This window comes from Panthera tigris, chromosome C1 (genome assembly GCF_018350195.1).
Source record: "Panthera tigris isolate Pti1 chromosome C1, P.tigris_Pti1_mat1.1, whole genome shotgun sequence".
NCBI classification, from domain to species: Eukaryota; Metazoa; Chordata; class Mammalia; order Carnivora; family Felidae; genus Panthera; species Panthera tigris.
The window spans coordinates 205,462,392-205,486,949 of record NC_056667.1 but is presented as its reverse complement, the minus strand read 5'-3'; the positions used below and the strand labels follow the sequence as shown (position 1 = coordinate 205,486,949).

Sequence of the window (24,558 nt, the reverse complement as noted above, 5' to 3'; positions counted from 1 at the left end):
CCTAGGTTCAAGGTACGTAGCCTTCCCTGAGCCCATCCCAGCCACCTGCACCCACCTTCCTTAGAATCCTGTCACCCACTTAACAGTCATCTTACTTTATAATTATTATCTTGAATCATCATTATTTACCGGTTTATTATCTGTTGTCCCACGAGAGACTATAAGCTTCCAAAGACTGGCTGGCTCAGTCGAAAGAGCAGGTGATTCTTGATCGAGGTCGTTGAGTAGGAGCCCCACATTGGGTGTAGAATTTACTTAAATAAATAAAGATGAAAATAAAAAGCTTCATGAGTTCACGAGCCCCACATCGGGTGTAGAGATTCCTTACATAAATAAACATTAAAAAAAAAAAGCTTCAGAAGAAAGACAGCTAGTTTCTTGTCAGCTGGCCCCCCATGCCCCTTCTGTAGGACCCGGCACAGAGTTAGCACTGATAAATGTGTCACCAGTGCATGGACGGACGGAGCACGCCTTCTAGCCCATCTTCTCAGCCCACACCCCGTGGAAATTACACAGTAAATCCTAGGAAGGTCTTTCAGCAATTCTGGCCTCCAGGGAGCACCCGGGCAAAGGTTTTTAACCTTTCCGCACGGATCTCTTCAGGTATTTGACAAAACCAACAGCCTCTCCCAAAAGCACGTACACACACACACCAAAAACTCTGCTTACAACGTGGGGGTCTGGACACTCCTACCGCCCCAGGTAAAAACTCCAGGCTTAAGAAACATCAAGCGGAGAAGGGAAGAGACTGGACATTCGACGCCACCAAGTCTTAGGAGAGACGTCCTAAAACCGGGCCTGTATAAAATGACCTATGTCCTCGGATTGCAGCATTAAAAAAATACACAAAGACGGGAAGAAATCGGGAATGGGTTGGGGGGGGGGGTGGTGGTGGCAAGGGATCGCTTCTAGTTCCGGCTCTGCCAGCCGCTCCCTCCCTTCTCGGTTTAGGACAAGCCAGCAGCGTCTGCCACGTTCCCTAAGGGTATCTGCAAGTGCTGGGGGCAGATGCACATTTCTGGAACACAGGAATAACATATTCCCTGGGGCAGAATCAGGAAAGCAGCCCCCTCGGGGGTCCCTGCTCAGGGGTTCCCAGTGGCCCGGGGTGCAGAGGCGGGGGCAGGTGCTTATGCACCTGCCACAGCCTGCGCGCCAGACTGGGAGGGCTGGGGGGGGGGGTGTGGGGAGGAGGGAGAGGAGGTGGAGGAGGGAGGGGAGGAAGTAGTGGAGAGACGGAAGGAGGGGAGGGAGAAAGCAGGGGAGGAGGGAGTGGAGGAGGGAGAGGGGAGGGGAGGAGGGAGAGGGGAGGGGCGGAGGGAGGGAGGGGAGCCGCGCGGGGAGGAGTCTGCAAACTTTCAGTTCGAGGGCATTGTGGGAAGCAGCCATGGTCTGAGGCGGGCGCCTCACCTGTCAGCCTCCGGCTCCTGCGCTCGCCTCGCGCCCTGGTGACCCCCGCTCCTCGCTCGCCGCTCGCTCCTGGGCGGCCGGGGAGGGGGCGGCGGAGGCCCGGCCACCATGGTGAGTGACCCGGGGGCGCGCGCCGGCGGGAGGCACCTGCGGCGGCCGCCGGGGGGACCCCGGGGTCCCGGTCCGCCGCCCGACGGTGCGGACGCGCGGGCCCCTCGGGGCCACAGGCGCGCTCCTTCATTCATTGGCTCGTTCGCTGAGCGCGGGGTCAGTGCCAGGCGCGCGCGGCCAGGTGCAGGGTGTCGCGGGGGACGCGGGGGACCTTCGCTGGCAGGGGGGTTACCTTCTGGGAGGAGGGTGTGGAGACGAGATGGGGAGCCGGGTGGCAGACCGGGGAAGTAAAGGTAACCGCCGCGAGTGAGTGCTCCCCAAGTCTCCAGTACCACCGGATGGCGGAGGGGAGAGGCCCCTCGGGAGGAGATCGCGGAGCAGGCCCTTTGCGGGAGGTGACATCTCAGATGCCGGAGATCCCGCAGGGGCCATGCAGGTGGTGGGAGCCGAGAGAGAGCAAAGAGGAGCGAGAAGAAATCCTTGCTTGTGGCAAAAAGAGACAGAGAGGGGCCAGGTCCAGTTGAGGCGGGTCGTTAGAAGCCAAGTTAAGGAGTTTGGGTTTTATTCTAACTTAGTTGAGCCCTGGGAGCCTTTTAGCGAGATTACTGGTCTCATCTCATCCCTTCTACACGCAAAAAAAAAAAAAAAAAATGCCTGTGGCTGTTGGCGGAGTCGCCTGAAGGACGCGAGTGCGAGGAGGGGTTTCAAAAAAAGTAGAAACAAGGAGACCAGTTCCAGCGCCCCAGGTGAGAGGTCGTGACCTGCCCTCGGGTGGAAGCAAGAGCTTCAGGCGCCTCTTCCGTTGCCTTCTGTCCAGGGCTAGCGTTTTGACAGTGAGGTGGCCTGAACTGTGCCAGTCGCACTTCCGCAGGTGAGCTCAGGTCCCACATCTAAGTAGGAACAGAAGCGACCGGCAGTCTGAGGGCTTGAGGGCCCGCTGCGGGCTGGGCAGGAGATAGTCAAGGACATCGGTGGAATGCTAAGCCCCTGGACGCAAAGACCACAGATCCTGGCCCCGGGGAGAGGCCTGGCTGCACAGGCCGGAGATGCCTCTTGTTGTTTGTTGAGGATTCCTTGTAAATACAGCACGGTGTAAAAAGGAGGCTGTAAATAATGGAGCAGCTCTGTTCGTTTGCTCGGGTTTCCCAAGGAACAAGGTGACAGCGTGCAGAGCTCGCCAGCATCACTTGCCTGCTGGAGGGGTGGAGGTGGGAATGAACTGGGGCAGGGTCCTCCCTCTAGACAACACTTGCCGTGGAGTTTCGTTTTTTTTCTTGCTGGTGTCGTATGATCAGGTAGTCAGAAATGTGTGCAGAAATGTGTGGCTTTACCACCAGGCCTCGCCCAACCAGAAATGTTCATGTGATTGAGCACTTCGGATAGGCCCAGCGGGATGCTCAACCCTACCATTCACCATCTCAGGCAATTCCTGATGAAAGTGAGTGTTCTGCTCTTTGCATTTTACCTGCTCCGACCCGTGTTTAGCAATGTGGCCCTGGACGGTCTCTTGACCTCTCTATGCCACTTGGCTTATTTGTAAAGCGAAGATTGTAAGTGTTCCAAACTTGTTAGAAGGGGTTCTCCACGTGCACCCTAAGGAGTCCCTGAAACTTTTCAGAGATCCACAAGACCCGAGGAATTTCATAATAGTTTATAACAGCACTATGACATGTGCCTTTTTCACATTCATTCCTACATGACCGTGTGTGGAGTTTGCTTGAGACTAACATGTCCCGGGATTATGTGACAGATTGAATACGGACACAGCTAGGAGAGTCCAGCTGTCTTCTATTGAGCCAGACATTGAGAAGATTTGAAAAAAAATGTAAAATAGGGGCACCTGGGTGGCTCTGTCACTTGGGCTCAGGTCATGATCTTAGGTTCGTGAGTTTGAGCCCCACATCAGGCTGTCAGCACAGAGCCCGCTCTGGATCCTCTGTCTCCCTTTCTTTGCCCCCCCCCCATGCTGTCGCTCTCAAAAATAAATTAAAAAGAAAACGTTTAAATTTTACAAAAAGAAAAACTATAACCATACATAACCTACATACATAAAAGGTCTTTGGAGCTGCCTATTTTTAAGAGTGTGAAGGAGTCACAGGCAGGTTCTGTGAGTCAATGCAAGTGAACGCATTTAGGGCAGTCAGTATCTTTGCCCCCGTCCGAGCTCGGGGACTATAACGTCTCCTCTGTTATTACTGCCACGTGCTGGGAAGAACCTTCTTGGTGAGGGCCACTTTGTGACCCTCTGTCTTTCTCCTGCTCCGTTCTTGACTCCTGCCAACTCTTCCCTTAGGAAACTGAAAGGTGCTTACGCTGTCCTACTTGCTCCCTCCGTACAGGAGATGGTTCTTCATCCCTGTGGCCGTGGGCCAGGTTTCTAGCACAGGGATTCTATACCTCCTGAATCTGGGGCCTGGGTTTTTATCCGAATTGTCTTGTTTGAATCAACTTTGCACCCTGTCTTTGTTTTAGAAACCTCTGCCCTGGGAAGCAATGAGAGGGTTATTGTGTTTCAGGGATCCCCGTGGCTTCTGAGCACAGTGTATTTAAACATCTTAGTGGGAAGCCTTTACTGTTGGATGGTTGACAATGTTGGTGGAGGAAGGAGGATTTTCTTTTATTTGTTTGTTTATTTATTTTTTTTCCCTGTAAGAAGATAGCAGTGAGGATTTAGAGGGTGAAGTTTGAAGGGCTGTAGGGACGCCTTTACTAAAAATGCAAGCGGACCTTGCTTTATGCAGTCCATATGCTTCGGATAAGTTGAAATGGCTTTTAAAACCACGTTGCAAACAAAATAGAGGAATTACCCATTGAAAGAAACTCCAGGGGTGACCCATTTTTGAAATATGAAGAATCATCCTCTTGCAATGCAAATGATCATAATGGACGCTGCTTATATCTAAAGTGAGATCCACTTACGCTAAAAACAAAAAGGTCGAAGATTCTTTGGTGTGATTTTAAATCTTAGTTTAGAGACTTTCCCAAGCTGAACTGGGAAGCCAGTTCTTGATCAGCGTTGACGTCAGTCAGTTTGAAACAGCACGAGGGCACCTTCTCCTAAATCAAGTACATCAGAGTTCCCCGTGTTCGTCCTAATCTCACCGTATTGCCTGGAAACAGGAAGGATGAAGAGGGTTGCAGAGGGCTGAGGAGGGAGAAATCTAACTATGAACCTGTAGATCCTGCTATGATCCCGCCTCCCTACCCAGTATATCAATTTAATCGTCCAAGGCTTAAGTGAACTGTAATAAGCACGTAGTTATTTAGGCAGTTTAAGTTCTAGTTCCAGGGTGAAGTAGTTTATTACAGCAAGGAGCGCTTTCCAGCTCCAAAGCCTCGTGTGAGCTGCTGGGCAGCCATTAGTGTGGGGGAGAGGGGGTTGGGAAGAAGGGAGGGAGGGCAACGTGGCCTCCGTGGTGGTCAGTTATCCCCAGAGGCGAGACCACAGACAGCCCTTCCCCCAGGTCTCCCAACAACACCAGTGAGACTTGTGTTTACCCGACCCCAGGATTGTGATTCCTGAGTTCCCATTCCTGGTTTCTGTGGCCAATAATGTCAACAGCTTATGATTTTTGTGTGACATTTTACAAACAGCTGGAAGGAAATGGTCAGCAGATTGTGTACTTGCCACAGGGTATTTTCGATGTGTGTCTGTTTGGGTCCCATGAGTGATTTCATTATTGACTAAGACGTAACAGATAAAGCGAAGCCCATCCCCCAACACAAAGGATGAAAACTCCTTGAAGAGCCCCCAGAGATAAGCATTTTGGGATCTCCCCATGACCCATTCCTTTCATGATATTTTGTTGTTACTATGGCCAGGCCAGAGGTTCTTGCAGTGATCGGAGACTTCACTGGGGTTACTTCTTCCCTGGGGCCTGCCCGTGCCTATCCTAGCCATTTACCTGGGAGAAACTCCCTTTGGACCATCTGGAGCCCCCAGATCCTGTGCTGTGAGAGAATGCGCAGGGTAACCAGAAGCCAAGCCCCTCAGGCCTCCCAGGGCAGCTCTGACCTGTCTTGCCAGCACCCTGACCGGCCAGAGGAACTGTGCTGATTACGTGGCTGCTGATAGCAGGATAAATGGTGACTTTTAACAATGAAAAGGAGGCGCTACAAATCACTTAAGTTAGAAACGAAATGCCGTTGAATGTTATGAGGATGCTGGCCTTCGAAAAAGCTCCGACCACGTCCCGAGCCCGGGAACTTTCCGACGGGTAGAAGTGAGTTCTGAAAAAGCTCTGACTAGTTTCTGCAAAGCGCCCGGGGGAAAATGATCAAGTGTCCGGGAGTCTGTCAGTGCGATGGGCCACTGACCTGCAGTACAAGAATAAGGGCACTCAGGATTTCCTATGTTCATGTCCTTGTCGGATCCTCTCTTAGTAGGGCTTCCGGGCTGGTGAGAAAGGATGGGTGTGAGGTGGGGTTCGCTGCGTACTTAAATGCTGCAGGAGGCTTCTGGCCGCCCTGGGTTATTAAAGAGGAGAAGCTAAGGCCATGGTTTGCAAGCTGGGCCGCCTCGTACTTGGTCTGGTAGAGAGCGGACGTCAAGGGATAATCATGACTTGCACAGATCATTTTAGATTTAAAACTTCTTTGCACTAAAACACGAATGGGGGTGCCTGGGTGGCTCATTGGTTAAGCGTCCGACTATTGATTTCGGGTCAGGTCACCCTCTCACGGTGTGTGGGATGGAGCAGCCCATGTCGTGCTCTGTGCTGACAGCACGGACCTGCCTCGGATTCTCTCCTCTCTCTGCCTCTCCCCCACTTGTGCGCGTGCGTGTGTACGTTATCTCTCTCAAAAATAAGTAAACATTAAAAAAACTCACAAATGCGTTTGAGTCCACGCTGCAGAATTCATACACGCTTTAAAGATAAAAAAAAAAAAAAACCTAAGAAGTAGCTTGTGTACGTCTAGTTGCTTAAGACTAGCACTCTACATCTCACAAGGCTACCTGCCTTTTTTGCTGTTTCGGTGATTTGGGTCGAAAAGGTTGAGAGGGTGTTCGAAGACGGGGTCAGAAAAATTTTTCTGTAAAGGGCTGGATCGTAAGTATTTTAGGCTTTGTGGGCCCTAAAGTCTCTGTCACTGTCACTTAACTCTTCTATTATAGAGTGAAAGCAGCCATGGATGAGATGCAAATGGGTGTGGCTATGTTTTAATAAAACTTTATTTATAAACAAAGGGGGCGGGCCAGAATCGGGCTATCGGCTGTAGTTTGTTGACTTACGTTCTAAAGTAACTTCCATTCATTCACTATATATTTGACAAGTGAATTGGGCACCTGCCCCAGGACAGGCAGTGCACCAGGTAGGACTGGCTATATAATTTGTCACACCTAATACAAAATGAAAATGTAAGGTCCCTTGCTCAAAAAACTGTTGAGAATTTCAAGATGACTGCAGAGCACTAAACTAAGGACTTGCCCTAGGCAAGAACCCTGTGTCCATGGAAACCAGCCCTGGGTCTAGGCCTCAGGGCTTGTGTTAAATAAACCAGAAACTCCTTGCTGTCCTGGAGCCCGTGTTCTTGGTAGAAAGTTCTCGAAACTTTCTAAATATTTTGTACCAATGACACAGAAGAGGATATTATAAAGCATTCATAAATTGTCCTCTCATTTTTTTACTTGATGGACGTTGCAGGTGTTTCTGATGTGGGCAATGTGGGACCCTGTGGGAGCATGTGGAATTGGGGGCAGTCCTGGTGTTGGTGGCCACTTCAGGCCCTGCAATTTCACCCCTTCTCAGCCTGAGGTGGTGGGTCCATTCATCGGGCCAACTCAGCTGGCCCTTGGTCACTTCCTGAAGCAGTTGTGACTGGACAGAGAGTTCAGGAACCATGTCCTTCTCCCATATCCCCTTGGGTACAGGACATCGAGGCTTTCCCCAGCCCGTTCCAGGTTTGCCCTAAAAGTCCAGGTGTGGTGTAGTTTGTCAGTGTAAATCCTGTACATTAGTTCCCCATTTGTGTAAAATGAGACCGATATGCCCGTGTAAAAACTGGAGACTTCCAGGAGGATATGAAAGAAACAATGATTATTCCTGGGAAGGGCTCTAAGCATCCAGTGTGATACATTTTCACTTCGTATTGTATGTTTTATTAGATACTTCAGTTCTCTCCATTTGAATGTTAATTATCTTCTAAATTATATGAAAAATAACTTTTTTTTGTTAAATTTTTTTTCAACGTTTTTTATTTATTTTTGGGACAGAGAGAGACAGAGCATGAACGGGGGAGGGGCAGAGAGAGAGGGAGACACAGAATCGGAAACAGGCTCCAGGCTCTGAGCCATCAGCCCAGAGCCTGATGCGGGGCTTGAACTCATGGACCGCGAGATCGTGACCTGGCTGAAGTCGGACGCTTAACCGACTGCGCCACCCAGGCGCCCGAAAAATAACTTTTAAAAATATCTCCATTTACATTAGTCCTCCAGCAAGACTCTGTTTGGTTTTTCCCTGTGTTTTGTAACTTTTTCTTAAAGTTTATTTATTTTGAGAGAGAGAGAGCACAAGCAGGTGAGGGGCAGAGAGGAGGGGAGACAGAATCCTAAGCAGTCTCCGTGCCTAATGGCACAGAGCCTGATGCGGGGCTTGAACTCATGAATAGTGAGATCATGACCTGAACCGGAGATCAAGAGTCAGACACTTAATTGACTGAGCCACCCAGGTGCCCTGCGTGTTTTGGAACTTCTTAAGGTTGGATGTGTCTGGAATTGGGATGTAGGCAGAAGTTTCCTGAAATCACACACACACACACACACACACACACACACACACACACACATACAGGCTTTCTCTCTGACTTGAGCTCTTGGCCAGCCTTCTGAGACTCCTATTAGTACCTGTTTTCATATGAGAACTGAGAAAACCTGAGGGGAAAAATGTGAACCATCTTTCTCACTTCAGTGACTCTGAAAACTTTTGGTAACAATGTAGAATAATGTTTCTAGTCACTTCAGAGAGGACTGAACCATTCAAGTAGAGAGATGGGTTGGCAGATCACCTAAGGTTGGCCTTCCTGCATTCAGTAAAGAACCGAACATTCCAGCAAGATTAAGAAGTCACGTCCCTGAAAAAGTCAGGAAGGCCCCATCAAATGTGGCATCAGATAACGACTGTCACTGACTTGTTCTGCCCCTGATTTCAGTGTCTGCTGCATATCCCCAGCTTCCCAAGCCTTCCTTTAAAAAAAAAAAAAAAAAAAAAAAAGGACCAAAAAAAAAAGGCAGCAACTTTTCGTTATATGGAGGTGAAGCTGTAAAAGGCTGGAAAAAAAGGTTTCTTTGAAGAGAAATTTCATCAGGTGACAGAACGTGTTACTGGAAGACACATCTCTGTTGTGAAAACGTTCAGCTGCTGGTTCCCTGTAGAAGTGACACGCGGGGCATTTTGCCCAGCTTCCCCCCACCCCCTAAAGCCTTCATGTGTTCATTTCCAGAGGCAGGTGTCAGATGTCAGTGCCATGTGTCCAGGAGGAGCACGTGATGAGGCCGACAGCCCCAAGCCCTGCATGTGTGCCTTGTGACCTTGACCACTTGGTTTATCCCTTTCACACAGGGCCCACTTCCTCGGTTTACCTGCAGATTGAATGAGATAATACAGTTCAAGCCCTTTGCATGCGGTCTGGCACCTGGAACACATTCCATAAACGTTAGCTAGGCTATTTTTAAGAGAAACAGGAAAAAACCCTAACAAAATGTTTAAAAAGGGTTATAAGTTGATTCCCGCCCCCCCCCCCCCCCCCCAGGAAACTTATCTGAACCAATGAAATAAAGAAACAAAATATCATAGACTGTAAACACTGGGGAGATGGGAGAAGGTGAGGGTTTTTGTAGTATCACAGTGTTTTTCCAATGTGATTCAAAACCCAGTGTATGTATAGGACATTTTTCTTTTATTTCCTAAATAAGTACTTTCAGTTTCTTTACTAAGAAGCTGAAACCTCAATTCTAAGTGCACTGCACACGCATCCAACCTTTTAAAGTTTATTCGGCCTCATGACTTTTATACTTTAAGGATTCAGATAACCTAGTCTATATCAACAGTCTTGGTAAAAAAAAAAAAAAAAAAAAATAAGCGGGAGAGGGAAGACTTGACTATATAGCAAGCCAGGTCTTTCTCTCAGATTGAACCTGAGCTTTGAAAGAGGATGATGGATGTGCCATTGCCCACCTCCTAACAAATTTTGTTCGCTGGTGTAGACCTTGTTGTCAAGGTATAAAGGTGCGAGGGACAGATTTTTATTGAGTTCTGAGTAGTCTCCAGTAGGAGGAAAATGGAAGTTCTTAATAAACATTGAAGTGGTCATTACCATCGAGGTTAGCATATTAAGCATAGCCTCTTAAAGTTCCTGATCACAAAAAAATTCACATTAAGAATGATTGAATGAGCATCACTATGAAATACGAATAGGGTCCCAAGTTATTCATGTTTCGTTGGACTTCAAAGTCATACTGAATGTTGCCTGGAATTTCTACCCACTATTTCCAGTTATCTTTTTGGTCCTTAAATGATTTGAAACAGAACCAAAGGCCGGTCTGCCTCTCAAAAGACTCTAGAAGAAAATCTAATTGGAGTTATAGTTACTCTAAGACAAAAATGAAGCAATTAACAGGTATTGTTGGTATGTTCTAAATTGATTACTCTGCCCAGAGGAAGTAATGAATGGAGAAATCATACGTGAATCACTTCTCAGGCTTTTTTTTTTTTTTTCTCCTCACTTGTGAATCCTTGAGCTCTTTTAACTGGGGAGGTTATTAGAAAAGAAAACCCAGGGGCTCCTTGGTGGCTCAGTTGGTTGAGTGTCTGACTTTGGCTCAGGTCATGATCTCACAGTTCACAAGTTTGAGCCCCGCATCGGGCTCTGTGCTGACAGCTCAGAGCCTGGAGCCTCTTCGGATTCTGTGTCTCCCTCTCTCTCTGCCCCTCCCCTTCCCCCCCGCCTCGCTTGTGCTCTGTCTCTCTGCCTCTCTCTCTCTCAAAAGTAAGTAAAAATTAAAAAAATAAATACAAAAAAAGAAAAGAAAAACCCACAAGTGTAGATCTGTTTCTTGATTGCAAGATATGTGTGTTGTGGGGAAGAAATGTCTCACATGCGCAGGAGTGGATGATTAAGCACTTGAAGTATATTGTTCAGATTATATAATTGCTGCAGGAACAGGACACGGTATGAGCTCACGGGAGAGATGGGCACTGGGCTGAGACCAGAAGGGCAGGACGATCCTGCCTGCAGCTTTTCAGAAGAGCACGTACTGTAGATATGCATGTGAGTGGGAAGGGTTCATAAGCAGGCCGTAGAGACAGGCAGTTTGAGGGAAATGCAAGTCCTGGAGGAGAGCCTGGTTTCTCATCGACTCCACCTTCTCCAACTTTGCTCGTCTATCAGCCCCAGTGGGACAGGATTCATCCAGTATCATCTGGGAATGAGTGGATTTTCCAGAGAGCAAAATGGACAAACTTTTTTTTTTTTTTTTTTAGTTTTAGAGTTAAAAAAGTGTTAATACCCTCCTCAAGCATTTGGGGAAGTTCATCAGAAGTAGTTTGAAGCAGCCTCACTTCCCTGCTTGGTTTTGGGGATGAGTTAGTTGCCTTCTAAGCAGCCAAAGTACAATGGTACAGAAATTGCAGTGTATTTAGGATGCGTGTGTGTGTGCGCGCGCGTGTGTGTGTTTTAGCTCCGAGTGGGTTAGTTCCTTTAAAATACTGGGGTGCCTGGGTGGCTCAGTCGGTTAAGCGTCTGACCGGCTCAGGGCATGATCTCTCTGTTTGTGAGTCCGAGCCCCGTGTTGGGCTCTTGTGCTGACAGCTTACAGCCTGGAGCCTGCTTCGGACTCTGTGTCCCCTTGTCTCTCTGCTCCTGCCCCATTCATACTCTGACTCTCTCTTTCTCAAAAATAAATAAACATTAAAATACCATCTGCTGTTCCTTCCCTCCACTACCCTGTATGTCTGCCCCCAAACTCTCTTCCTCCAATCACTTTCATGTATGTTTCAAGAAGGAAAGTTCATTTTTAAAAAAAAGTTTATTTTAAGAGAGGGGAGGGGCGGAGGAGAGAATCCCAGGCAGGTTCTGCACTGTCAGCATAGAGCCCAATGTGGGGTTCTGTCCCATGAGCCAAATCATGAGATCATGACCTGAGCTGAAATCAAGAGTCGGTCGCTTAACTGACCAGGCCACCCAGGCACCCCCAAGACAAGGGAAGCTCATTATAATAGCAGCTTAAGACAGATATCACTAGGAAGACAGAAGAACATAGCACTGGTAGGGGTTGCCACATTGGGAATGAGAGAACTCAGGGCCGTCACCCAGCTATACCAATGACTGTGACCTTCACTGCTCTCCTGCCTTCCTGGCTCTGTTTTTGCTGTCACGTGAAGCACGCTTGGACCTGAGGCATGATCTTAAAAACTCTTTCTGGCTCTCACAGTCTGTTACCTGCTGCAAGAAAATCCCATGTCTCTCTAAACCTAACGTACACTGTTTTCTGAATGTGTCAGAACCAGAAGCAGGGTTGGGGTGTGATGTTGAGTTGTTGATCCGTGTGTCTTTACGTTGCTGTTGATGCCTGACATGTCCTAGGTGCAACTTGCAGGTGCAGTTTCCATGTCTGCAGCTGGCCTGAAGGTCTGATGGTCGTCCCAACACTGAGGGTACATAACTAGGTGGTGAGTCATTGCATTCCTCACACATCTGTCTGTTTACAACGCGTAAACGTCATGAGTGCATCGTTAGGTGCACGATCGTAAGTGCAATTTTGGCTTCAGTCAGCATAAGTGTAAAAGAAGCACAGCGTTATTATTCTGCTTTAGGTACAAATTTACTGAATACCTACTGCGGTCTAACCCCGGAAATGGAGATTATTAAGCGCTATGAGGGAAACAGAACTGATGATACTTCTGATCCCACGGGGAGGGAAACCTATAAATAGAGCAGTTTGTACTGCTAAACCATGGGTTTCTTCAAAGAACGTTGAAAAATGAAGATGTGGTCAGGAGGCACTAGGGTTCAGAGGGAAGTGTGAATCTGGAGAGAGGTTTTGAAAGGATGTTACAGACGTGCTTTGGTGATGAGTGTATTTCAGACACGGGGCTCGAAGGAGGAGCCAGCTGCTGAGGTGGGTCCCAGTAACACATGTTCTAGGGCCTGTAAGCAGATTGGCATGGCTGCATGGGGGAATGGGTTGGAAAACACACATACACACACACACACACACACACACACACACACACACACACATACCCCAAATACTTGGGAGCTAGATATCTCCCAAGAAAGAGTAGAGTACTTTGGTGCTTTGGTGGAGGGCATTGAAAGACAGGAGATTTTCTCTGTGCCATTCTGGAGGACAGTCCCGAAAGGTCTGTCTTTCCTGTTTTCTGTTCAGAACCATCATTTCACAGATGTGGAGTGTGAACAGTGGACAGGCACTGCTTGAGACAAACACCTAAATGAAATCTCCGTCCCTCTGTAGTATTTTTAGATGGTAGGGGGTAGTGTGTGCACATATAGGTATAACTGATTTGAAGTTTTAAAGTAAAACAAAGTTTTTTGTTCATCTTGTTTGTATTGGTAACCACACCCATTTCTCGGAAGAATTTGAGCCTATCTTTGCCAATGATCATTTAAAAAAATTTTTTTAATATGAAATTTATTGTCAAATTGGTTTCCATACAACAATCAGTTTAAAGGAAAATTCAGGCAATAAATATTTATTGAGCAGCTGTTTGTCCATACCTATTAAAATTCAAGCCATTACACTTGCTCAAAAGTAAAAAAAAAATTTAATTTAATTTATTTTTATTTATTTTGAGAGAAAGAGAGAAAGAGGGGGAGAGAGAAAGTGAATGGGGAGGGGCAGAGAGAGAGAGGGAGAGAGAGAATCCCAAGCAGGTTCTGCAAGGTCCACGCAGAGCCTGACATGGGGCTCGAACTCATGAAACCATGAGATCATGAGATCATGACCTGAGCCGAAGTTAAGAGCTGGATGCTTAACTGACTGAGCCACCCAGGTGCCCAGGCACATAAGGGACTGAAAGTGAAAACTTCAATTCTGGCTCCTTGTGTAAAGCTTTGGAAAGGACTTTTATTCTTTGTCAGTTGCAAGATAAGTAACTATTGGTCTGAGAAAAAAAGTTTTTTAAAGTGTCCTTCTTTAAAATAATGCACTCGTCTGATTAAGTGATGTTTATCCATATTTATCAGTTTCAGGGTCAAAAAGCTGATACTCTAAAGACCACGCTAAATCTTTCCAACACAGTAATGGTGAGACTTTTTTTTTTAAATAAAACTACCCTTTCAATCCCATTTTCCTGAGCTCCTTCTTATAACCAGTGAGTATAATCATATTTTATCAGTAAGAGTTCAAAGAACAGAATATTTAAGATCAATAGGTTTGCAATAATTATTATATTTTTAGCAAATATTTACAATGTGAATGTTTCTAAAATATACTTCCAATTTAGAATTATATTCTGTACTACAGTCTTGACTATGGAAGCTAAAAATTTTAGACCTTGAGCAAAAGTGACCAAAAAAAAGGTCTAAACTTCTTTTTTGTTAACTGTGAAATAAGATAGTCATAAACACAGTAGGATTTCCTTTTTCTTACAAAGCATCTTTTTTTCTCCCCAGTTTTATTAAGATATAATTGACCAAAGCATCTTGGGGTGGTATTTTTTTTGGTAACATCATAGAAAGATTTATAATTAAATATCAGTTTTACTGAAAATGCACACAATTATTTATGGGAGCCAATGACTTTAGAGTTTATTCCATAGCTACACGTTGCTAACATTGGGTTTGATTTCTGAATTTTAAAGTAACTATTTAAAATGTTGCACAAGAAAAAGAAATGAGAAAACAGACTGTACTTACCTTACATTGCCGGTTTCTCTACTGAGTGGTATAAGGAATGGTGATTTCCAGCAAAAGTGACCGCAAAACATCTGTTGTATTCTCCCGTAATAAAACTTTATGCTACATGGGAAGTCTAACAAAAAAGAAACAGGTGTTCAAAATGGAAGATGTTAAGCCCATCTTCAGCCCTACCTGCACATGGCTGATTGCTATGACCCCAAAATGGGCCAGCCCAGTGCAGGCTGTAGTCTGATGCTCCCTTTTGGGTAGGGAAATGAAGGCCACCAAGTAGAGAATAGAAGCACTTCGGCCAATGCATGTGCGTATCACCATCCACCCTTAATTACTCACGTCTTAAGAATAGAAGGAACCCGGAGAGGAATCATAGAATGAGCTCTGAGCAGAGGTCAGGTTCACTATCAAGTAATTAGCCCTGAAGTTACTTTAACAGCAATTAATATAGTGTTAAACTATTTGCCTGTGATTGAAACTTAAATTGGTAACAATTAAGTAATGTCACCTTAATGCATGTAGCCTGCACGAAATACCGTGCTGGTGGTTCTTAAAGTTTTCTGGGATAAAAATCCTTCTTAAAATCTGCTAAAATTTCTGGACCTGATTTCTAGAGTAACCGCTCATCTAAAAGTTTGCATCTAAAAGTTTGCATAGACTTTCAAGTCTACCAACACTCCTTTCCCTTTTAAATTACCCTTAGACCTTGGGGATTTGTTATAAAGTATAGAATTCTACCTGAATTCAATACCTAGCCCTGCCACCTATATTTTGAAGACTCCACGAAAGTCTTTGAAGTGTCAATAACTAATTTTTTTTTGTATTTAATATGATACGTCACCTAGGTATGTGGATTAAACAATACAATATGACACACATATAAATGTGCCCCAAACCGTGTCCGCCATGCAATGGATTGTCTTTATTGATGAATAAATAAATTTGTCATGTGGCATAGTATGTTCATATGGGTTGGTCTGTTAATAGACTGGAGTCTTCCTGGAGAAAAGGGACCCTGAGAAGTTAGATGGTGATCAGAAAGTTTCTTGGAAGAGTGCAGGATCAGAGTAGCAAGATGGGGAGCCAGTGACAGTGTCTGTAGTGTGATCCTCCTCATAGCTGTCATATCTACCTCCACTCTAGGTAAACAAGTCAACAGATGCTACTCGGAGAGGCCAGACAGGTGCCTTTGTCCCTAGAGATGTGTTCACAGATTCCTCCAAAGTGTCCTATTTTTTCAAGAACTCTGAGCAGACCACTGCTGCTAACACAGCTTTCTTCAGACCAGCTCCTGTCGAATAGGAGCTGGAGGCCCTTTCTGGTTGTCATCCCAGCCGTGTCATCCTGTGACCACACTGTGGCTGATTGAGCTGTGTCTTCTGTAGAGAGCTAATCCCACCACTATGGGCTATTTTATTTTCATTGCCAGATTATGAGGGTTACCCGTAGTCTTTTGTGAACAGGCTGCAGTCTTGTGGACCAGAGTGTTATGTATCTGTTTAACAGAGATTCAAAAGCATCATGTAGTATGTTCAGCAGTCTCACGGGCGCTGTGCACGTTTGAAGACTGCCTTTGACTGGCGGATTGTGTGGGAAAACCTCAGGCTTTAGAGTCGGACGTATCTGTGTGTTGGAATCCCTCTCTGCCATTTACTGGCCTTTGAGCTGAGTCCCTGACATAGGTATCATAGAACATCTATCCATGACCTCATATGAGTACTATCTGTTCCTTGCTGGTGGTTATCATGATTGTGATGGCTTGTGGCTACTCACGTTTCCTGCTTCTCCTAGCAACGCTGCATGTTCATGGCCCGGAACCCTGGCTTTGCTCGAAAAGGACCATCTGATCTCTTGATTTGTTTTTGATGGGTTATCAGTTGAAGTAGTTTTTTTTTTTCCAAATGTATGGGGATGAAAAGAATAATCATCCACTCTCTGTCATAGAGGCTTATCACCACACATGTTACACTACGTTCCTAATTTAACCAATTAACCTGAGACGATAAAAGTTCACTCTGATAGTATTGTGTTCTGTGGAATGCAAAGCGATGTACCTAATAAGATTGGTTTATGTGCTTGGATTTGCTGTGGACTTAAAACCTTTTCAGATTTCTTAGGAACCTAGGACCCATTGCTTTAGGTTTTCTTACAAGGTTCACATGTTAAGTTGTTTTTACAAATCTGTGCATCATTTATTTTAGGTTAGTACCGCAGTCCTTAGGAATCTGATGTCGGTTCATAAAGTTAGGGGGAAAGTGATTGTTATCTGACCCTTAAAGCAGAAGCTAAAGATCTGTTACTTTGGGTCTTTCTGGAGTTAATTAACCCAGTCTCTCTGCTTTCCTTGGGTTGAATCCAGCATCAGCCCTGGACGGTTTTTCCCAGACTTACCTTCCCCAGACTCTCCCTCCCGAGGAATACGTGTCTTACACTGGAGCCCAGGACTAAAATTTACCATGCAAGGTGAATCCGAGACTGTCCTTAGTTTTATAGCAGAAGATACCCAAACATTTTCCAATGTGGTTTATAGAACATTTACAGAATCAATGGTATTGTTTCACTAACTCAGTCAATCCCACTGGTAAAATGGTTTAAAAGTCCAAGTCAAAAATTATATTGATGTTCATTGAAAATAAAATTGGGGGGTGCCTGGGTGGCTCAGTCCGTTGAGCGTCTGACTTCGGCTCAGGTCATGATCTCGCGGTCTGTGAGTTCGAGCCCCGCGTCGGGCTCTGTGCTGACAGCTTAGAGCCTGGAGCCTGTTTCAGATTCTGTGTCTCCCTCTCTCTTTGACCTCCCCTGTTCATGCTCTGTCTCTTTCTCTCTCAAAAATAAACGTTAAAAAAAAATTAAAAACAAAATAAAATCGGGTCTTTGTTATTACTGTCAGCCTGAAATATCTTGCACAGTCTTAGAATTCTTGCTATAGTTTTTAGTTTAATGTGCAAGCCTCATTTGGATTGAGGTACAGCTAGGAGTTGCTGTGTTTGAAGCCTGAGATTGTTTTGCAAATGGTGGATGTTCACATGATCAGTGAGAATTTTGTTCATGACGTTTGTTAGGGTCTTTGGAGAATCCGTCCTGGGCACCTGCCTCTGATTATTTTGGCCTAGGATGGTGACCAGGGATGGTTTAAATGTGACTTTTCAAGTACATTTGGTTTCAGAATTTGGTCATGTCAGTCCCTAGGCTGTAGGCTGTGAACCAGACAGAATGAAAAACAAAAGCAGAGAAGGGCCATTTCCTATTGTTAACAAAGCAGAGTGTAAGATTCTAGCTATTACCAGCTGTACCCACCACAGCCTCTTATCTATGATTTTTCTCAAACTTAGCATAGCCTTCCTCCTAGTGAGAGTCACAGGGAGTCAGGGCATGGATTGCGGTGAGTGGGGGGTGGGGCACAGGAAACGCAGGCTATTTCCATATTCTGAAGCCACCTGCATGTGAAAAGAAAGAGAGTGCCCGAACAAGGCTGTAAATATTGTGGCACCTTTTCAAGCCTTAGGCTTAGCCAGTTAGCACAGGCAGCATGCATAAAATACCACGCACTTTCGTCTTGCCTTTTGCAAAATGTTTGAGGGATTCGTAAACAAAACAAAACAAAAAAAATATATTGATTCACTGTGTATGCCAGGAGCTTGGACTGGTATTGGGCACAAGCTTATGTCCGTATGAAGAACGTCTCTGCCTTTTGACCTCAGTGGGCCTTTTCTGTGACATCCTGAGTAGTATCCAATTTTAAGTTTGAGATCCTTTGTGGATGTGAGGCCTGCCCCTTCCTTCTAACCCCTTTCACTGAGATGGGTACCTCTGATTCTGAGGATGACTTATCTGTCATTGCTGCCCCACTCATTGCCACTTAGGGGCCATGTGTTAGAAAATGGCTTACAGGAGGTCAGAATCGCATACATGAGGCGATGGTGGAAGCAAAGGACATTTTTTCGTTGGCTTTTTTTTACTAGTTTTGATTCCAGTTTACTTGTTTTTGTGACTTTGTGGCACATTCCCGATTTCGCTCCCCCTCCTTTCTCTGTTCTTTGAACAAGTAGACAGTAGTGGTCAAGCAAGGCTCCACGGAGACCCCCGGAAGCCTCCCACATCTCTTTCACCATAGCTGCTCAGATTTCTCTTTGACTCTTTGTAATGAACTTTTATTTCGATCTAGACACTCTGTGTTTTAAATAAAAGCACTCTTGAAAACCCCTTCTCTAAGGGCAAAGGATAGAAGAGAACTAAATTTTGTTGCACTTGCCTTTTACCAGGTCAGCAATGGCTCACACACCTACATGCATAAATGGGGGAAGACTTTGGTCAGTGAATGGGAGACTTTTGCTTTTCTATAACATTTGATTTCCGAAAAGTGTGCAAATATGCTTTATGACTGCTGGTCCGAGAATCACTTTCTGCATCCCATTGTTTTAAAGAATGTATGGGTGTCATTGCCTTGTATGATAGATAGATATCTAATGTCAGACTGTTGGGGTTGAAGGGAACTATGGAAATTATTTTGGGTCTAGTACCCCAGAGACACTGGTCAAGTTGCCTAATCACATGGAACTAGTTCTTGGTTAAACCTGGGACTGTAACCACATTTCAAGCCTCTAGGCCATGCTGTTTTTCCTAAGGCTAATTATTTTACTGGCTCAAGAGTAAATAGGTAGAGAATAAGCAAGCCTTAAACTACTTACAGGGCACCTAAAAACTACCAAATCATGTATTCCAATTTCTACAGCTTATGTCCAGGAAGCCCCAAAACATAAACACAACTCCCAAGTCCCAAATAACCATTGAATCAGAATGCTCCCACCATCTACAATTATATGTAGGTGGAATTGTTTTTTTTTTTTTTTATATTTTTTTTAACGTTTATTTATTTTTGAGACAGAGAGAGACAGAGCATGAACGGGGGAGGGTCAGAGAGAGGGAGACACAGAATCGGAAACAGGCTCCAGGCTCTGAGCTGTCAGCACAGAGCCCGACGTGGGGCTCGAACTCACAGACTGAGAGATCATGACCTGAGCCAAAGTCGGACGCTTAACCGACTGAGCCACCCAGGCGCCCCTGTAGGTGGAATTGTTAAAAATGGAGCCCAAACAACTCAATGAAGAAATAGATAAAGGCCTTGAATAGACATGTCTCGAGAGATGATATCCAAGTGACCAATATGCACATGAAAAAAAATACTCAGTGTCATGATTCACTTCACACCCATTAGATGGCAACTATTAAAAACAAACAAGGGGCGCCTGGGTGGCGCAGTCGGTTGAGCGTCCGACTTCAGCCAGGTCACGATCTCGCAGTCCGTGAGTTCGAGCCCCGCGTCAGGCTCTGGGCTGATGGCTCGGAGCCTGGAGCCTGCTTCCAATTCTGTGTCTCCCTCTCTCTCTGCCCCTCCCCCGTTCATGCTCTGTCTCTCTCTGTCCCAAAAATAAATAAAAAACGTTGAAAAAAAAAAAAATAACAAGTGTTGGTGAGGATGCAGAGGAATTAGAATTTTTGTGCAGTGATGGTGGGGACGGAAAACGGTACAGCTGCTTTGGAAAACAGCATGGTGGCTCTTCAAAAATTTAAACATAGAATTACCATATGACCTAGCAATCCCCCTCCTGGATATGTACCCCCGAAAAATCGAAAGCAGGGACTTGAAGGGATTTGTGCACCTATGTTTATAACAACATCATTCACGAAAAAGTGGAAGCAACCCAAATGTCCATTGATGGATCAATGGATAAAATGCACTGTATATAAATGCAATGGGAATATTATTGAGACTTAAAAAAAAAAAAAAAGGCAATTCTGACACATGCTACAACGTGGATGAGCCTTGAAGACATTCTACGAAGTGAAATAAGCCAGTCACAAAAGGAAAAATACTTTGTAATTTCACTTATGTGACATCCCTAGAGTAGTCAGATTCGTAGAGACAGAAAGAAGAATGGTAGTTGCCAGGAGCTGGGGGGAGGGAGGAGTGGGAAAGTGTTGTTCAAGAGGTACGGAGTTTCACTCTGGGAAAATGAAAAGGTTCTGGAGGTGGGTAGTGGTGGTGATGAATGCACAACATTATGGATGTATTTCATGCCGCTTGAACTATACATTTAAAAATGGTTAAGATGGCAAATTTCAGGTTATGTATATTTGACTACAATAAAAAATTTTAGATCATTAGAAATGGAGCCCAAATTTAAGCCATAAGAAAAGGATAAGGTACTTCTGGAAAGAATATTGCAGTGAGTGGATCTGTAAGAGAGGAATCTTTAATGGTTTATTATAAATAATGGCTGTCTAATTTATTGGGCATTTTCTATTCATCACAAAGTATTTGTGGAGTGTTTTCTGCATAGTAGTTTTTTGGTAAGTGGAACAGCAGATCTTTGCATTTAGGTAAGTAGACATTACTTCATGTGCTATTTCTTTTTTTTTTTTAATGTTTATTTATTTTTGAGAGAGAGAGAGAGAGAGAGGGAATGAGAGGGGGAGGGATAGAGACAGAGGGAGACACAGAATCCGAAGCAGGCTCTAGGCTCTGAGCTGTCAGCACAGAGCCCAACGCAGGGCTTGAACCATAAACCTTGAGATCATGACCTGAGCCTAAACCGGACACTCAACCGACTGAACCACACAGGCGCCCCTTTCATGTGCTATTTCAAGAAAGGAAATAACAATGCTTCCTTGGGCCAGCTGCAAACTTAAGAGTAGTGTATTTCAAAAACTATGAAAGAGAGGAGTTGGGATGGGGGTCAGGTATCATTTATTTTCCCTCTGTCATGTATAAGCCATATAGTCTAAATTTTCACTGCCCAGCTGCATTTTGCTTTGGTCAAAAGACAGCTGTGTACTGGAATTTAAAACACACACACACACACACACACACACACACACACACACACACACAGAACGGTGTTTGTGGTCACGGTCTCCAGGCAATGATCCTGAATCATCAGCTTATTAGTGATGCAACTTTGGGCAGTGGTCTCTCCTCTAGAATTGAGTTTCTATTAGACTGTATCCAATAGTCTATTCAGCTTTAGCATTTTGTGAACTCTATGCGATTTTTTAGCGCATATAGAAATTTTAAAACATCTTGCTCTTGACTCTTGATCCATCTAACTCTTCTCGTTTCGCAATCAAGAAAGTTCTTGAAAACTGCGCCTGGGTGGCGCAGTCGGTTAAGCGTCCGACTTCAGCCAGGTCACGATCTCGCGGTCTGTGAGTTCGAGCCCCGAGTCAGGCTCTGGGCTGATGGCTCGGAGCCTGGAGCCTGTTTCCGATTCTGTGTCTCCCTCTCTCTCTGCCCCTCCCCCGTTCATGCTCTGTCTCTCTCTGTCCCAAAAATAAATAAAAAAACGTTGAAAAAAAAAATTAAAAAAAAAAAAAAAAAGAAAGTTCTTGAAGATTGCTTTTGAGTTAAATGTAGGAAACCCAGTGGACTCAGGTAATAGCCCAGACCTGAGAAGAGCATCTTGGTGTTAGAAGGATTCTCAGTGTTGTTAGAGAAACATTTTCGTGAAAACCCCTCTTAAGCCCCCTTGATGCTAGTGCTGATGGGATCCATTATTAACTCCCTCTTGAGTCCCGTGGCGGGTGGGCCCTGCCACTTTTCTGCCATTCAGACGACACCTGGAAAATTCATAAGCAAAACATGAAGGGATGGATGGTGACAAAAGCTTGGCTCTCCATTCCGAAAATACTGGCTCGGAAATTGAAACAATTTTTTTTTTCCAGGGAAACAGAAAAATGAAATGGCTACCTCTAATGAGTGGTTTTAAGAAAATTCTTTTATTTCCTACTTAGCTAAATTTTCACATGTCCTTAGAGGCTTCCGTTGTGCTGGCTGTACAACGGTCATTCACACAATCTAGGTACATGCTAGACAGCACGGCCCAGTGTACTTTTGTGTTGTCAAGATATTTCCTTTGGCTGTAACTTTTTTTTTCTGACAGTTGATCGTCTCATTTTCTGGGAAGGGTAACGTTGAATGTCCTGGAAGAAGAGATACTTGGTTTCCAGTTGAAAAGTTAAATGTTCATCAACTAAATGTTACGTCCCCATGGCGATTACTCCATGATAGTCTCTCTCTCTTTCTCTCTTTTTTTAAACATTTCTTTATTTTTGAGAGACACAGAGAGATAGAGAATTGAGCAGGAGAGAGAGAGGGAGACACAGACTCTGAAGCAGGCTCCAGGCTCTGAGCTGTCAGCACAGAACCTGATGTGGAACTCGAACCGGCAAACTGTGAAATCATGACCTGAGCTGAAGTCGGATGCCCAACCGACTGAGCCACCCAGGTCCTCTACTCCAAGATAGTCTTGGTAAATGCACTAAGGGAAATTTTCTTTGACTATATGTGATGGATTCTTCTTTTTTTTTAACTATAAAATTTATAGGAAGAAAAATTCATAGTGTTCTCATGTTACTTTCTCATCTGTTGTCCTAGGCTTATCCAAGAAGATTGGCACCAAATATACTTGTAGGCTGATCAGTAGATCAACATCCCCTAGAAGAAATTAATTTATCTTCTCTCCCACGGGCACAATTCTGCCATTAAAATGTGAAGCAATGATTGATTTAGACATAATTATATAATAATAACCCATCAATATTATACTAAGCATTAATCTTCTAAATCCTCACAGCTCTGTTGTGAGTTAACCAAATAATTACATTTTACACGCTACCTTTTCTCTTTTGTATTACAGAACTACTACTGAGTGAATTACTGCTTCATCAACTACTTACAAGAGCAGATCTGCCATAATCATTCATTCATTCAAAAAGTATTATTTGAGGGCCTACTATGTGCCAGCCACTGTTCTGGAAGCTTGGGATACATCAATAAACAAAAGACAACATGACTACCTCATTGGGCATATATCGTATGATGTGTATTGAGTATAATAAAATAATAAAGTAAAATATTAAGTCACAAGTACTTTGAAAAATAATGGAGTAAGACTGGAAGATTAGGAGTATTGGGCCAGGCCAGTGATGGGGTAGTACGTTTCCTGTAGAGTGGTCAGGGTGGCTTTACTGAGAAGTAGATTTTTGTACGGATTTGATAGAAGTGAGGGAGTGACCCATGAAGATATGTGGGGGCAGAGTGCTGGGCGGGGGGTACAGCTAGTGCCCTGAGGTAGGGTGTGCCAGCGTGGCTAAGGATAGGGCGAGTTAGGGGACAAGTGGCTGGTGACGTCAGAGGTAGAGAGGGCCTCATTGAGTAGGGCCATGTAGGTCACAGTGAAAACTTGGCTGTTTCTCGGAGAGAACATGTTGAGAAAGGGAGTGGCCTGTCCTACGATTGTAGTCTGGGTGCTTTATTAAGAACAGATGGTAAGGGAGCAGTGGGTGAAGTCACTGTTACGACCTGGCTAATGAAGTCTCTTAAAACTTCACCAGCCTGTTAAAATTTATTGAAAAGAAAATGTTGAGTATTCTAAGGAAATGCAGCTGTACGGTTTTCCAGTGCTAATATTAGCCTGGTGCATTCTGGTTGATTGACCATCAGAGTACGAAAATTGAGGGCTCGTTTTTGGTCTGCCTTTTAATGAAAAGCTGAGCTATTTAAAAGTGGAAATTATACATCATGCAACTTTGTAATGTAAATGTGATTGAAAAGAGTCCTTCCTTCTGCAGTGTTTCGGGGGGCCTATGGAATAACCAGAAGAAAAAACACGCCCCTCACTTCCATGTAGTATTAGATTAAATTCTCCGTAATAGGCCTAGATTTTCAAATGTATCCAAAGGGAGGGGGGTGCACAGCGGGGGGAGCAGAGACTTCATCCCATCCTGGGTATCCGGGGCCTTTGGGATGGTGTCGGCTCGAAGCTGCCAGTGAAGTCATCGCAGCAAGATAGGGGTCTCCGAATCCTTGGAGCTCAGTTCTAACTATGTCACCTCCCTGTGTTCTGGGGTCTTACTTGCCTCCGAGAAGAATTTATATTAACGATTTTTTCACTTCTTAATGAGGGGAATGCTTACAAATACTCGGTGGGCTATTTCTTGACCTAAAGCCCGCGTCAGCAAAGCCGTATTTTCTTGGGCAGGTGTGTTGGGCAGGGGTGGGGGTGTGTGTGGCAGAGTCCTTGCTCCGATGTCCCTGAATAACAGCTCTGCCTCCAGCTGCCCAGCACCCCAGGAAGCCCCTTCCCTTGTTAGAGTCGCTCCTGCGTT

At 45.0% G+C, this 24,558-nt stretch overlaps 1 protein-coding gene across 1 annotated transcript in view; it reads left to right on the top strand.

Annotated features, from left to right (window-relative positions):
* Window positions 1-1,375: 1,375 nt before the first annotated feature.
* The window catches only part of AP1S3 (adaptor related protein complex 1 subunit sigma 3), a 59,449-nt gene continuing 36,266 nt past the window's right edge, over window positions 1,376-24,558 (top strand). The window contains exon 1 of the mRNA XM_042995461.1: window positions 1,376-1,521. Within this exon, the coding sequence (XP_042851395.1) occupies window positions 1,519-1,521 (3 nt within the window). The 5' untranslated portion in view covers window positions 1,376-1,518. The remainder of the gene's footprint in view (window positions 1,522-24,558) is intronic.